The sequence below is a fragment of the Lipotes vexillifer genome, unplaced genomic scaffold (assembly GCF_000442215.2).
Source record: "Lipotes vexillifer unplaced genomic scaffold, Lipotes_vexillifer_v1.1 scaffold661, whole genome shotgun sequence".
In the NCBI taxonomy this organism is placed as follows: domain Eukaryota; kingdom Metazoa; phylum Chordata; class Mammalia; order Artiodactyla; family Lipotidae; genus Lipotes; species Lipotes vexillifer.
Genome location: NW_006796183.1, coordinates 806305 through 821656, shown reverse-complemented (window position 1 = coordinate 821656; position 15352 = coordinate 806305). Strand labels below are relative to the sequence as shown.

At 54.1% G+C, this 15352-nt stretch overlaps 1 protein-coding gene across 1 annotated transcript in view; it reads right to left on the bottom strand.

The window, feature by feature from the left end:
- IPO13 (importin 13) overlaps positions 1 to 14169 on the bottom strand; it is a 20588-nt gene extending 6419 nt beyond the window's left edge. Inside the window, exons 1-14 of the mRNA XM_007468258.1 lie at positions 13282 to 14169; positions 10768 to 11504; positions 5300 to 5440; positions 5068 to 5209; positions 4809 to 4975; positions 4497 to 4617; positions 4263 to 4410; positions 3641 to 3822; positions 3532 to 3558; positions 3249 to 3383; positions 2912 to 3055; positions 1535 to 1615; positions 854 to 991; positions 566 to 662 (exon numbers count right to left, since the gene is read on the bottom strand). Of these exons, the coding sequence (XP_007468320.1) occupies positions 566 to 662; positions 854 to 991; positions 1535 to 1615; positions 2912 to 3055; positions 3249 to 3383; positions 3532 to 3558; positions 3641 to 3822; positions 4263 to 4410; positions 4497 to 4617; positions 4809 to 4975; positions 5068 to 5209; positions 5300 to 5440; positions 10768 to 11504; positions 13282 to 13365 (2344 nt within the window). The 5' untranslated portion in view covers positions 13366 to 14169. The remainder of the gene's footprint in view (positions 1 to 565; positions 663 to 853; positions 992 to 1534; positions 1616 to 2911; positions 3056 to 3248; positions 3384 to 3531; positions 3559 to 3640; positions 3823 to 4262; positions 4411 to 4496; positions 4618 to 4808; positions 4976 to 5067; positions 5210 to 5299; positions 5441 to 10767; positions 11505 to 13281) is intronic.
- Between the last annotated feature and the right edge of the window lie 1183 nt (positions 14170 to 15352).

The window sequence follows — 15352 nt, the reverse complement described above, 5'->3', positions numbered from 1 at the left end:
AGGGAAAGGAACCAGCAATCACTGAGTACATCGTGTGCAAAAACCCCAAGCCAGGGGCCCAAAAGATGCTACTTTAATACCTGTAACAATCCTATTGAATATCTGAAAATCTCCATTTCACAGATATGGGAATGAAGGCTCTGAAAAGGTAAGTGACTTGCCCAAGGTCACACAACTAGTTGGTGGTGATGAGCTTAGAATCTAGGTCTATCTGACTTTGAAGCCACGCTCTCTCCACTTTTCATTCTATCCCAAAGGAAATGGAGTCAGCCTGGTGCCCCAAGTCCCTCAGAGCTTCCAGCCCCATCTTCCCCCACATCCAGACTGGCCCTGAGTCCAGCAGGCCAGTAGAAGTCATCATTCACTCTCTTGTCCACTTCAACCTAAGGTGTCAACTATCTGTAAGGTGACAATTGTGCTGTGCTTGATCCCGTTACTTTCCCATCAAGTCCCAGGTACAACTCAGGGGAGAGAGGAGAACAGAGTGGGCAGCTTTGGCTCCCCAGTTGGGGAAGCAGAGGCAGTGGCAGTGGCGGCAGCAGCGGAGACCCTGGTCAGGACCTACCTTGCTGGAAGAGGGTGAGTGTGACGGAGGTGACGAGCAGGAAGAGGGCCTCAATTGGGGGAAAGTGGGCAGGCTCATGAGCAAAGATGTGGACCAGCTACAACAAAGCAGGAAATGCCGGTCAGCTGAGGCCCTGGCCCACCAGGATAGGCCAACATCCCTGGGATGCAGGTGAGAACCCCTGCCAGAGAAGCCATCCACCCCACTCCACCCACCCGCCCAACCCCTGTGTCAGATCTCTGCCTGGGATGACATCCCAAACACTACTGCATCCACCAGAAGACCCACCTGTCGAGTGAGGTCAAGAGCGGAGGCCTGAGGGATGGTGCTGTACATCCGACCCAGCATCTCACACAGCTGTGGCACCATGGGGGCAAAGTCGTCCAGCAGCGTCTTAACTGACTTCTCAAAGATAGCGCATACCGCCTGGGAAGAAAGCAAAGGGGCCCTGGTCAGCAGGTCACCATTGGCTGGAGCAGAACTGAGGCCCTGCACAGAGGAGGCCTAAAAATGGGCCCTAATCTACAAGCCCTGCCTGGCTCTGCGAACCAAGGAAGGTAGGCAAGTCTGACCCTCACCCTGGAAGGCAGGAGGCTAAAAGGCCCTTCTCAGAGGGGCTGAGGATGGAAATTTGTAACTTAACCCTTGCTACTTACATCCTCACCATTGCCTCTCAGGGAGCAACAGTAGTGAGAAACTTCTGAACTGAACAGAACAAAGGCAGGTGTCTGATGCTAAAATGGATCCCCGTCACTCAGCCCCAGCATCACAGTCCTGGGGTCGAGCACTTCTTGTGATGCTGGGAAGCTCTGAATGTCTTCCCCAGAGAATCCCTGTGTCTATGGGGCAGGATTCATCTCCTTTACTTCCTCCAGGTCATCTCAAGCCGAGGTGGGGCGGCAACACCTTCTTCTGCTCCACCTCTGAGCAAAGTCACCACAGGGGCTGATGGCAAGGGTCAGGACTCACCTCCACCACCTGGGCATCATTCAGCCATTTGCTCAGCACCTTCTGGATAAGCTGGAAGACCTGCTGCAGTACCACCACCACCTGAAGACAAAGGAGGAAGTGAGGTGCCCCCACTACCACTCTCACCCACCCAAGAAGGACTACTCAGTAGCTGGAAGTAGGCCAGGAGTTCGAATCTATTACCCCAGACTGCCCATTGAGGACTCAGTGCATGGGACCCTGGGGGCAGGAGTGCTTTGCTGAATCCCCATGAATGAAAGAGGATACCCTCAATTCTGGGGATCACCTTAGAGGAAGCCTCAAACTGCAAAGCAGGCATATTATAAGTGCTTCAAAAGATAACCTTTTAAAAAAGTCACTCCCTATCTACTGCTCAGTAAAAGTATTTTAGTGCCAAAGGCCTATGGGCTAGCCCCTGAAGAAGCAGAGATGCTGTCTCACCCAGATAGGCTTAGGGTAGAGAGCCCCAGGGGATGCGTAGATATGAGCAACTTATGGTGGAGCAGAGAGCAGCCTGAGGTCCTGGGAGGTGAGGGAAGGCAGGATGATGACTACCATAGGAGAAGGGCCTCTGTGGGAGGACAGTGGCCTCGGTTTGGTCTGGAGCCAAAAGGGTAACTGAAACTGGGGTGGGGAGTTGAGTACAGGGACCAGGATACTGTGGCTTCCTTTTCTCCAGGAGAAACCCTGGAGGGGATACTTGGAACAATGACCAAGGCAGTCCCTCACATCTGTACAGAGCTTTATGGTATGCAAAGTACTTTCAATCAAGACCACCCCTGCTGTTCAGCACAGTTCTATGAGATGAGCACCAGATATCTTGATGTTCATAGTTTTGAATGGGAAGCTGAGGCTTGCCCCAGACCAAACAGCTTGTTAAGTGGTCATCCCAATCCCTTTTGTGCCCGAGCCTACTGCAGTACTTATCACACTGCTCTGTGACAATCTGTTTATATGTATTTCTTCTAGACTAGGAGCAACTCAAAGGCAAGAACTATTACATGTGGGGTGCCCGTAGGGGACAGCGAATGCTGAAGTAGAAGGCCTCACAGAGTTGGCGGTTAAACAGGGGTCCATAATTACATCACTTTGGGGTTGTAGGATAATGTCGGTGTCCCCCATGGGGAGAAGGGAGACACTATACCACCACCCCAGGTGGGGAGGACAAAGACAACATCACCCACAGGACTGAGACAATGACATCACTCCCTACAGAGCAAGGGGCAATGGTAGGGTCATTCACAGGGTCAGAGGACCAAATGCATCATGCCCCATGGGGCCAGGGACACAATGACAATATTACCCGTAGAGTTCAGGGGTTGACTATAACATTACCACAGGGTTGGGGGGGGCAATAGCAATGACAACATCACCCACAGGGTTGGGTCCCTGCGGCACTGGCAGCTTCCGGAGCTCAGAGCCTTCATGATCATCTTCATGATGACTGACGTCCAGCGTGGTGAAGAGGTTGGAGAGAAGCCCCAGGATGTGGACAATGGCCAGCTTGTTGGAGGGATTAGGCTACAGGGAGAAGGGAACCAAGCTCTGGGTCTCCCAGCCCTGACTGCCAGCTCAAGCCCCACCCCTCAGCAGTCACAGCCAACATGAAGGGAAGTCCCATAGTCCCACTGCTGCTCCGCAGCCACACACACGCACACACTCACACACGCATGCACACACAGACGCGCGCACGCGCGCACACCAGCTCACTCACTATCTCCTCTGCCAGCTTCTCCAGCTGCTGGATATACGGCGAGATGAGCGAGTGCAGGTTTTTAAGGATCTCCTCCACTTGTAGGGCCGACAGCAGGAAGCCCAGTGCCTGCATCAGCCACATGCACTGGCTCGTCTGTGGGGCAGAACATCGAGGGTCAGTCCCAGACACACCTGGTTGTGGGTGGGAAGAATGAACCTCTTGGGGAAGGTTCTGAGAACAGAGGATAAGGCGCAAAGGCAGAAGGTGGGATTTCTACAGCTCCCCACAATACCCCACTCACCTTATGGATCTGTTTCATCAGCACATCCTGGGGAAAAAAAGGAATATGGTGTCAGCACAGGGCAGAGTGTGCCCTGAGGCCCAGCTACACACCCAGGGCCCCCGCATACCTGGGAGACAGCCACGATGTTGGCAGCATAGGGCGGCAGGTCATACTTGCATTCTCGGCAGATCTTCTTGAGGGTGGACACAGAAGAGATAGAGAGCTCGGGATTGCCTAGGGCATGCAGTACTAAGGGTAGAACGCTGTTGATCATAACAGGGTGGTCAGCCAGCCATTCAGACAGAGCTCCTGGGGGAAGAAGGGAGAAGGCAAGACATCTGAGGCAGGCCAGGCTGGCTGTGTACCATGTCCCTGTGAGGCAGGCAGAGCTCCTGGCAAGGTGGAGTTGCAGCCCCTGTACGGAGTGCTGTTCATTCAGAGGACTGAATGGGCAAACATGCACGCACATGCTCAAACATGAGCCTTACACCTGAGAAGCAGGAAGGAGTTATGCAGTAGAGGCCCAGCGCTGCTATTTCAGTGACAGTGAACTAGCCTCACTGAATTGCAGCTCAGTGCACTGTAGCAAGGACCCCTAGACATGCCAGGACAGTCAGTTGGCTGCAGTTCTGATTGTGTGTGTGGGCATGTATGTCTCCCACTTTGGATAGGACCCAGCAGGATGGCTGTGGCTGGGGATGTGTGCCTTGGCTCTGGGAATGTGCTCATGGGTGTGTGCCAGGTCTCACCAATGGTGAACATGACAGTGTCCGCCAGCTGCACATTGCTGATGCTGATCCGTGGGATGAGGCCAATGAGCCCGGGCACCACATCAGAATAGTTGACATCGATGGTCTCCGCGATGGATTGGAAGCCATAGAGCAGGGCCTCTGTGTGCTGGGAAAAGAGGATGCCACTGGCTTGGCTCAGGAGGGGGGTGCGACAGGTCTGGGAGGGCTGAGGGAATCAGGCTGGGGAGGTACCTGCCAGGAGTAGGGCTCCTCTGAGCTGGTAAGCAAACGGCCCAGTTTGTCATAGAGGTTGCTGAGCAGCTCGGCCCCCAGCATCTCATAGACATACATGAGTGTGTCTGAGATGTCCACCCTGAGAAGCAGATAAAGGTCTTATACACCGCCTGGATGCTTCCCCCAAGCTCAGTTCCCTCAGAGCCCTGCCAAAGTGCCTATAGAGAAAGGAGCCCCAGGATTCAGGGAGCCTGGCCTTGGGCCCCTCCCCTCATTGCCTTCATTATTTCAGGACTCCCTTTAGAGCTAGGATTGGCCTGCTACCATCACCTGTAAATTCGGAACTGCTCCTTCTCATCTGAGGACCAGAATCCATATTCTTCATCAGAAGGGAACTGGGCCTTGTGCAGAAGCACATCTACCAGCTGGAAGTAGACTGGCCGGTATACCTGCTGGTACACAGCCTGCTTCTCTGCCTCAAAGGACAGAATGTCATCCTGAGAGAGCCAGGGAGGAGAGTTAGCCAGAGAAGCCCCTGATCCACCTTCTTCCATCATGGCCCAGTCCTACTGAAGGTCACATGACACACCTGCAGCGTGTACCAGAAGGTGAGGGTCAGGGAGCTGGTGGTCTCATTGACAGGGAAGTGGCCAGGGATGCCCGTGCAGAACATGATCATGTTGACAAGGGCCAGAAAGCTCTGCCAGTGCTCCACTTGGTCCAGCAAGGCCCTGGGAGGGAGGAGACATGGGGAGGTCATTCCACCTCCCCCACTTCTTAGAGGGCCCTACTATCCCACCCCCAGCTGCCCCTCTCCTCACCGGGAGTGGTTCTCGCCCAGGGCCACAGCAATGCGACAGATGCCATGGGAGGTCTCCATGTCCCCATTCTGCACTGCCTGTCGCAGTTGATCCTGCAGTCCCAGTACCAGCGGGATGAGTTTCAGGAGTGTGTTCACATACCTGGAGGCATAAGGTGAGGAGACCCATCATAGCTGTCTGCCCATCCCCCACCAGCTTTAAGAGAAAGGCACAATTTCCCTGTCGTCCATCAAAGCCCCCTTCCTTCCCACATCAAACCCAAAGTGAAAAAGAGGTCAGGGCCTACACGGCAGGTTTGATGCTGCCCAATTTGAGAAGAACCTTAGGTCAGAGACTTCCAGAAGAATTCTGGGAAGGAAGTACGAGAAGGTTAAGTGTTATGGGTGGACTTGTGTCCTCCGGTTAGACTCAGAGTTGATGCTGAAATGGGTTAAGACTTTTGGGGAAGCTGGGATGAGGTGAATGCGTTTTGCATGCGGGAAGGACATAAATTTTGGGGGACCAGAGAACAGACTGTATGGATTGAATTGTGTCCCCCTCAGAAAGATGTTAAAGCCCTAACCTCCAGCACCTCAGAATGTGACTGATTTGGAAATAGGGTCACTGTAGATTAGAACACAGAGTAGGGGGTGGCCCTAATACAGTATGACTGGTGTTCTTAAAAGACATTCATGTGAAGACAGAGACCTACAGGGAGAATGACGTGATGATAAAAGCAGAGGCTGGAATTATGCAGCTGCAAGCCGAGCGGAACACCAAAGATTGCCAGCAAAGCACCAGAAGCTAGGAGGTGGCAAGGAAGGATTCTCCCACAGGTTTCAGACGGAGCTGACACCTTGTTTCAGACCTCTAGCCTCCACAACTGTGAGACAATAAATTTCTGTTGTGTGTGCCAGTGTGTGGCACTTTATTATGGCAACTCTAGGAAACTAATACAGTCAGTGTCAGGGGAGACTGAATGAGGGTGGGAGACAGAAGAGGTAACACAGGCTGAGGAGTCCCGTTAAAGACTTTAGAAGGCAGCAACAGCTCCTGAGAGCATCAGCCTCCACCTTCCACTCCACCCCCTACCACCAAATCCTAACTCCTAAGGACTCTGGTGGCAATAAGGAAGGGAGAGAAGTAGATGATGAACTCAGAGGGAGCTTAGAGGCAAAACAGGGATATGAGGATGGGGAAGAGTCAAGAACAACTCTCCTTGGTGGAGGTACTTACTGAGACCTGGAGGAGCAGGTAGAGGGGGACAGTAATAAATTTAATGGGAGGCCAGAAGGTGGTAAGTTCAATGTTAGGCATGTTGAATCAGAGGTACCTGGTGAGATAGGCAGGTAGAAGTGTCCAGAGAGTTGGAGATAAAAACCTGAAGCCCGATGGAGAGGTTTGAGCAAGAGACATAGATTTTGGAAACATCAGCAAACGGCAATGGGAGTACATGAGAATTGCCCAAGAAGAAAGTGTTGAATGAGAGAAAAGAGCACAATGATGCCTAAAGAAGGAGCAGAGGAAGCAGAGTATACAAAGGAGGCTGAGAGAAGGCTAGCTCCATTCCCAGAAACCTGCTTTGTGGAGATGAGACTAAGCAGAGAAGTGATACTCTCGGGGCGGGGGGGGGGGGGGACTGAGTTTGGTTCAGAAGCAAAGGAAACTTTATATTTTGATCAGAGAATGGAGAGGTGAGAGCATGCGCTACCCTGCGGGCTGTCGGCTGGGCTGCTGTGTAGAGGTCCCGTCAGAGTCAGGGGGGGGGGGGGGGGGGGGGGATCCCTCTGCTGTCAATCATAGAGTCACCATAGCAATCTATGGAGGGGAGGGGTTACTGAGGGTCCAGAAGGAGTTCTATCTGGACTTGCCCCAAGCAGGTTGCTAGGCGGTAGCCCCATAACCTTAGGTGGGAGGATGAGAAGGACAAGAGGCAACCAGTCCAGGATGTTGGCTTTCTCCACATCCTGGTTCTGGTGGGACAAGACGTCCCTACTAGGGTACCCACAGCCCAGAGACAGCTCCAGAGGGTGCTGCCTGGAGACAGTGGGGATAGCTTCAGTCTCATGGCCCTGACACAGGCTGCACCACAAGACAATGGGCACCTTCAGACCAGACTCTGGCACAATGAGTAGGGGCAGGGGCAGGGCCAAGGCCATGGCCCACAAACTCCCCAGTAGCTGAGACGGGTTCAGGAGGTAGTGCCCTACCCTCACAGCATCCCCACTGTATTCCAAGGTTCCCTCACACCTTCAAACTTCATGTACACGGTAGGTACTCAATGAAAGTTCTTAATTTGTCTCATCTATACCTCATAATAGGATAAATCAAGGAGTAGAGCCCAGTAGAGCTCAGAGTATTACTCAAGGTCACAGAACAAATTAGAGACAGATTCCAGGCTAAGACAGCTCCTTACACAGCTATAGATCTGCTTCTGTTTCCAAGGCCCAACCTGAATTTCCCCAAAGGATCTATGGAGATCTCAGCCCATATCTCAAGTTCTAACTGATGGGAGCCCCCAAGAGCCTGTCTAATTCACCTTCTTTCCCTTCCCCAGCCCCCAGTGAAAAGCTTTTCCAGGATTAAAAACAAATCTCAGGAAAAAAAATATTTTTTCAAAGGAGAGAGAGCCAGGCAAGCAGCAGCAGCTGTGGAGGGGTGGGAAAATGGTAACTTGAGTGCAGGCTCAGCCAAGGGGAGCGGATGTCAGGACACCTCGGGAGGTAGTGGCTGGATGACCCAGAAGTCAAAGCCACTGAAGGTGACTTTCTCAAGCCAAAGCTAGGAAACAGACTAAACAGAGCAAGGCCCAACACTGACTCCAGGCTGGATGCAGCCCACCCATGGGGGAAACTCTTGCATAGATTTCCTACCACCTGGGCACCTGTGCCTGAGACCTTGAGCAGACACGGGCCTGAGGCCTTGAGGCTTCTAGGTGTGGGGGAGGGAGATAGAGCGGATGTCTTTAAGCACCATGGCTGAGCCTGGGTTCAAAAGGCCTGGCTCCTGTTGGTCAGCTCGAGCTGTTGGGGCAGGGCTGCTGGGACTCCTTGACTGCCACTCACACAGAGCTCAGCCCAGACCTGCAATTAGAGCTCTGGGAGCAGAGTTGAGAAAATGGGGAGAGTTGCTAAGCAACCAAGGGGGCTGCAGCCAATGGGCGCTCAGGAGGCTATAGGTTCCCTCACTGGCTCCTTGCTTGCTCATTCGTTCAGAGAAGTGGCATCAATTACCTGCCAAAGCCCTCGACACTGGCTAGCCGGGTAAACCTGGGTGTATCCAAGGACACCCCACATCACCCACGCACTGGCCCTGCCAATTCCCCTCAGCCACCAACTGTCTGAGCCCAGCCAGCCAAGAAAGGCCTTGACCTGGGACTTGGTACCCACCTGAAGTTGGAAAACCAGAGAAGCCATAGGAAAGGGCTCATACTAACTGCCAATGCAATAATGATACCAAATACTAGTCACTGCCGTTTACGGAGTATCCAGGAACCATGCTAAACCTTTCACAGACATTCTCTTATTTAATCCTCATACCAAAATATTCTCCACAGAATACCAGCGGCAGGCCCTGGGCACATTATCCTACTTAAACTCTGTAATATGATCACACCCATTTTACTGATGATAGAAACTGAGGCTTAAAAGTGGTTTGCCCAAGGTCTCAGATCTAGGAGGCGAACCCTCTGGGATTCAAACTCAGACATGACTAATGCCAAGGCTAGAACTATCAACCACTTCCCCAGGCCATCTCTTTCAGTGGTATCTTCCCCGCTGGTTCTGCCCAGCATTCCCAAAGCATCTTCTCTGAAATGTTAAGTGTCAGGCCTCCAGTCTTGCCCTGGCCAATCCAACTTATACCAAAAATGCCATCATGCCATTTTCTCTGCTTACAATCCTTTAATAGCTTTACATCATCCTCAGGATGAAGACCAAAATCTTAAGCCTGGCCAGCAAGGTCTTGCATGATCTGGGCCTGGATCTCCTACCACTGGCCCTTATACTCTGCTGTCTAATCACACCTATTCACCAGGCTCTCTGACACCCTTCCCTTGCTTGGGCTCTTCCATCTGTCTGGAAGGTCCTCCCCATATCCGTCACCTCCATCTGGCTAACTGTTACACAGCCTTCAAAGCACAGCTCTATTGTCACTTTCTCTGAGAAGCCCTTAATAACCCTCAGACTGGGTTAAATGCTTCCTCTGGGTTCTGAAAGCCACCCGCTCCCTCCATTAGAGCGTTCATCACATAGGCTCTACTTGCCCACCCAAGTGTCTACTAGATTGTGAGCTCCTATCTTGCAGAAATCAACCCATCTTTAGGCTCCCTGTGCTCAGCCCAGGGCCCCACACATAAACAGACGCTCAAGCAACACTTGCTGAAGAAGCATCTCATTATACTCACCTTTTTTCAGTGAGTGTAATGTATGGCGGTGCTGCCCACCACAGGCCTTTGCACCTGCTGTAGCTCCCGAAGCCTGAAACACTCCCTCCCCTTCCAACCTCTTCCTACCCCACCCCCACCCCTCACCACTCAGGCAACTCCTACTTTTCATCCGTTCAAAAAATAATGAATGCTACCAAGTGCTGCCAGGCACAGTGTGACAAAATAAAATGACAGAGTGACTGTCCTCACAATGCTGAGAGACTAATGGGGAGACATACATTAATTTATAATGAAACTGTGTTACAGGCTAAGAAGGAAACACACTGGGAGCTCTAAGATAAAATAACAGAGACCAAACTGAGTCTTAAAAATCATGAGGACTTCCTTAAGGAAGTGAAGTTTCAGCTGAGGAAGCAGTGATGTGACAAGTACATGTGATGGTTCAGAGGCTAGAGGGAGCCTGGGACACTCACAGAACTGAAGAGATTGTGTGAGAGTGAAGAAAGCAGGGAGCACGGTAGGAGACAAGGCTGGAGACGCCATGTTGTGCAGTGCCCCTGTGAATCACGTTGAGGATTCTGAACTTTATCCTAAGAGCAGTGAGGACCCACTGGAGATTTCTGAGCAGAAAGGAAAGATTAGATCCTCATTTTTAAAGGATTGCTCTGGGTGCTGGGTGGGCAATGAAGGGTATAAGTGTGAAAACCAGGGGACTGGTAAGGAAGTCCCTCAGTATTCTGGGGAGAGAGGCGAGGACAGCTTACACCAGGGTGGTGGTAGTGGAAATGGAAAAAACAGATACACAACATAGTCAGAAGCAGAACACCAGAACTTTGTGACTGCATGGTTGAGAGAAAGAGAAGGAAGAGTCAAATATTTTCATGGAATAATTCATTACATAGTTAGTTGTCTGATGTCTGTCTCCCTCTCTGAACCATAAGGACAGGGACCATGTCTTGTTTGGTTCCAGAATAGGACCTATTTCTAGCATAGGACCAAGTATGCAGTAGGCACTCAATTAGTGTTTACTGAACAAATGGATGGATGGATGCGTGGCTGGCCAAGCAGACTGTCCATCTCCGGAAGGTGGGGACTGGCTCACCTCTGGGCATCAGGCTGCGAGATGGCATTGACAATGGCCTCCACACTGCTGTCGAAGAGCTCCGAGTCCTGCAGAGTAGCGAAGGCAGCCTGAATGAGCGCCTCACAGTCCTGCAGGGGCACCTCCAGCTGCACCCAGCTGGAAAAGCATTTGAGCACCTTCTGACGCACACAGCTGGGTGAGCTGGGCTGCTGCAGCAGCTGCTCCAACAGCGGGAAGACAGCCCCGCACTCCACTGCCAGGCTGGCCCGCACCAGGCTTTTGCGATACTGGGGCAGGCGGCTGGTCTGGAACTCCTCGGGCAGCACTGTCAGCAGCTCTAGCAGGGCCAGGCAGCGGCCCTGGCCATCCACTGGTGAGTCCTCAGCCTGGAAGAGCCGTACCATATCTGCCACAGCACACGGCCAAGCATCAGGCATCATGCTGAGAGCCAGCGAGGCCAGTGCCACGCACAGCCGAGTCAGCACAATCTTGGAGCCAGTGGCAAAGCGGGTGATCTGGGTGAAGAGCTGTGCCTTTAGACTCTCATACTGGTCAGTGGGGATGTCACTCCAGTAGCGAGAGATCTTGATGTGCAGGGCACTGGCCCCAAAGTACTGGATCTCAGGCACCTTGTTGGGCTGCAGGAGCTGCCAGCTGAAGTGCCAGGCCTGTGGGGAGACCTGGGCCTGCATCAGCCACTTCTGAGCTAGGTTCTTGTTCTCAATGTTGGGGTCGTAGTAGAGCTGGTGCAGCGCCTGCAGGACAGCACAGGACTGAGCAGGTGCTGGCTACTCTGGATCCTGCCAGAGCCCAGAACAGAGGGCAGGACTTGGTCCTGCAAGACTGCTCTCTCTTTCTGACTGGGGGGCTGAGCAGGAAGGGAGAGCTCAGGGTTCTGCAGTGTTTCCTGGGCCTGGAGTCCTGCCGATATCTTGAGTGCCTGAACTTTGCCCATACTCTACCATAATTTCTTCTCCTTATAGCAAACATTATGGGTTCAGAAAACGAACTTCCACAGGAAAGTAGCAAAAGAGGAGGCTGAGTTCCCCAAAGGGGAAGCACCTGAAGTAAAGGGCAAGGCCCAGGTGGAAGGAATGGCTCCATAGGGAAGAAGCTAAACCTGAGAAGAGTATGAAACAGGCTGAGGGGCCCCCCCCAACCCTCCCAGGCACAGCTGCTCTCATCTACTCCAACAGCTCCATTTAGCTCCCCCAGGATCATCCCTAGGTCACTCCAGATGCTGGCACCAAAGCCACTGTGAAATCTGAGCAGGACTAAGACTTTGCCAGGCAGCCCTAGGGCAGAGACAAACTGGAGAGGAGGGTGAGAACACTCCTCAGAGAGCACACGAGAGGGTCCAAAAAGCTGGTCCAGAGAAGTCTTGGCCTGCAGCCCTGGCAAACGCCTAGCCTGGAGCTTTCAACTAGCCAAATCCCCAGGGTCCCAATTCCATCAGGACTTCACACAGTAAGAAAACAGTGGTTTATCTCCCTGGTAGCACATGGAACAGTACGCCACCATGCCAACACAGCCCGGCCCCAGGGGGTGGAAGAGTGAGGCTATGACTCTCACCCCCTAAGCAGGCTCCATCCAAGTAGACTTAGCCCTGTCTGTATCCCTGACAGCCAGTTATGGCCACTGTCCCTTGTTTGGACCCTCAGGGATGCTGAGGCAGGCAGAGAACAGAAGCAGAGAGACACATCCTCACTATTGGGTATGGTAATCAGGGCTTAAGAATAACAAACGAATATCTGCAGCCATTCTCTGCTTTCCAGCAAGGTAGCCCCATCTCCCCATTCATCCCAGGGGAAATGCATTTCCGCATTCCAGGCCTCTGGGGGCAGAACCCAGAAAAGAAACAGAGAAGCAGTTCAAAAAAGATGGACTGGGCAGTGGGGGAAACTGGGAGTGCCATGGCAGGAAGCCAGGTGGGCAGGTGAGTAGGGAAGAACTCTGAAGCTGCCAGCAGGACCAGGCTCCCTGGACCCAGCACAAAACAAAGGGGGCCAACCCTACTCCTGCCTGCCCAGGAGTGGTCTGGCCTCCATCCAATAAAGGAAGGACCCTTCTCCAAGGAAGAGTGAAAACATAACCCAGATTGTTTTAGTTCCAGATTATTTTCTGAGCCCCTGGCTCAACAAAACAGGTCCGGGACGGCTCAATATCACTATGGTTTCTGGAGACTGAGCTGCAGGTCTCCCGGGTCCTTGGTTTCTTACTGCACTGCTCATGCCGTTCCCATGGAGCTGGAGAATAGCCAGTCTGGCTGGAGGTCTAAACCGTCAGCACCCTGGAAGGACCACCCCAAGACCCTAGAATATCCACAGAGGACCCATGTCTAAGGAAAGCCCAAAATAGCCTATTAAGACACCATTACATTGCTGTCCTGCCTGCCCAGAGAGACAGCAAATGCCAGGTGCTCTGGAGGCACCATCCCAACGGGCACCCAGCCCAAGCCTGGGCTCTGGCATTAGTGTCAGTCCCCAGAACTTCTGCTCTGTCACTGGAGTGCCCACCCCAGGGCCCTCATACCTTCTCCACGTTCTCCACAGTGAAGTCCAAGGTTGGTGCTGCTCCGGCCCCTGCAGCCCCCGGCTGCTCCTCCCGCCGCTCCATCTTTGCTCCCTCCCCAGCAGGGAGGTGGACCGTGACCTGTCTCCTGCCCCAGCCTCTTGGCTGCTGGCCCCCTGCTAGACTCCGGCTTCGGTGCCCAGGGAGTGGTGGGGTGACAGGGGGCCCAGGGCGAGCATGGCTGCCGAGGCCTCCCCCACCTCGGTTGGCGGGGGGGCTTGCCAGAGGCCAAAAGGGATGCTCTTAGGAGGAGACCCACTGAGGGGGACTCCTAGGAGGAAGCCATCAGTGAGGAGTTCGCAGGCAGGGGTCCTGGTGGTAGGTCAGGGTTCTGTCCCCAGAAGCTATGAGGAGGGAGTCACAGGGGAGGGAGGCCTGAGGGAAACCAAGGCCCTGGCCCGTGAGGGGTCACAGGGTCGATGGTCTCTACCCACAACACCCTCTTCTGAGTGAGCTCTCGGGTCCTAGGAAGAGGTCACGGGGGTGGGAGGCTACGGGGGAAGAGAGCCCTTCGCGGGTTACGGAGGCGTCCAACGAAGCGCAGGGGGTACAGCTTCGCAAGTCTGGGGCGAAGAGTCCGTGGAGTTAAGGGGCTGTAGCAGGTCCCCACCGCTCGGCCTGGCCCGCGCTCTTCTCCGTGCCCGGCTCCGACCCCTCTACCGTCGCTGCCTCCGCCCCACTGACTGACAGGCGAGCTGGCCCAGCCGGGACGGGGCGGAGACCTCAGAGAGGCGCGGGATGCCCCGAGCGCCTGTCCCCGGCACCGCCGACTCAGAGGCCGTAACCCCCAGCCCGCGCCTGCCCTGGCCCGACTCGGCACGGCACAGCAGAGCACGGCCCGGCGGAACTGCGCGGAAACTCTTTCCGGGTCTTCGTTCCTGCCTGTCCTCCCGCCAGCCCGCGTGCTCCCGAGCAGGCGGCGGAGCGGCGCGGCGCTCGAGGCCCCCGCCGAGCCAAGGCCCCCGCCGCTGCGCACCCTGGGAAATGCAGTCCGGATTGTGCCCAGCGGGAGGGCGGCGCCTTGCGGCGGAGGCGGGGAGCACGTGGGCTCGGGACCCGCCAAGCCCCGCCAGCCGCAGACCTACCGCTGCCAACAGGCACTCCAGGTCCGACCGGCGGGAGGCGCTGCGGGGCAGCTTCCTAGGAGGACGTGACTCAAGGGGCCGGTGGGTGGAGCTGGGAACCCAGGCTGGAGGAAAAGGTACGTGTTGGTAGGGCGGGGGGAGGCGTGCTGGGGGGGGTCAGAGGTCACTCCGGTGCTTCGCTGGCGGCACGACCTGGGGCCCAGGAAAGGGGCCGTCTGGGAAGGCGTCTGCACTACTCTGAGAAGAAAGGGGGCTTGGCGCGCCTCAGGAATAAAAAAGGATGGCTCTCGGGGCCACCCAGTGAGCAACTGGGAAACCACATACCATGGACAGTGCTTGGAGAATTTCATCGGGTTCTTGGGAGCAACGTCTCTTTATGAGTAATTAAAATAATAGCTCACATTTAAGTGCTAGGAACAGTACTTTACATACCTTAGGTCCAAATTCTTTTTTTTAAAAATTTATTTATTTATATGTATTTTTTGGCTGTGTTGGGTCTTCGTTGCTGCGCCCAGGCTTTCTCTAGTTGCAGTGAGGGGGGGCGGGGGGCCCTCTTCATTGCGGTGCGTGAGCTTCTGATTGCAGTGGCTTCTTTTGTTGAGGAGCACTGGCTCTAGGTGCGCGGGCTTCAGTAGTTGTGGCACGCGGCCTCAGTAGTGGCTTGCAGGCTCTAGAGCGCAGGCTCAGTAGTTGTGGCGCACCGGCTTAGTTGCTCCATGGCATGTGGGATCTTCCCAGACCAGGGATCGAACCCGTGTCCCCTACATTGGCAGGCAGATTGTTAACCACTGCGCCATCAGGAAGTCCCCCTTAGGCCCAATTCTGTCAACAACTCTGTGGTGGGTATTTTCATTCACCGTTTTCAGATGAGGAAACTGACGTTGGGGAAAGTTGAGCTTATCTTGTCCCTGGGCACACAGCTAGGGTAGCAGGGATCAGCCACAGAT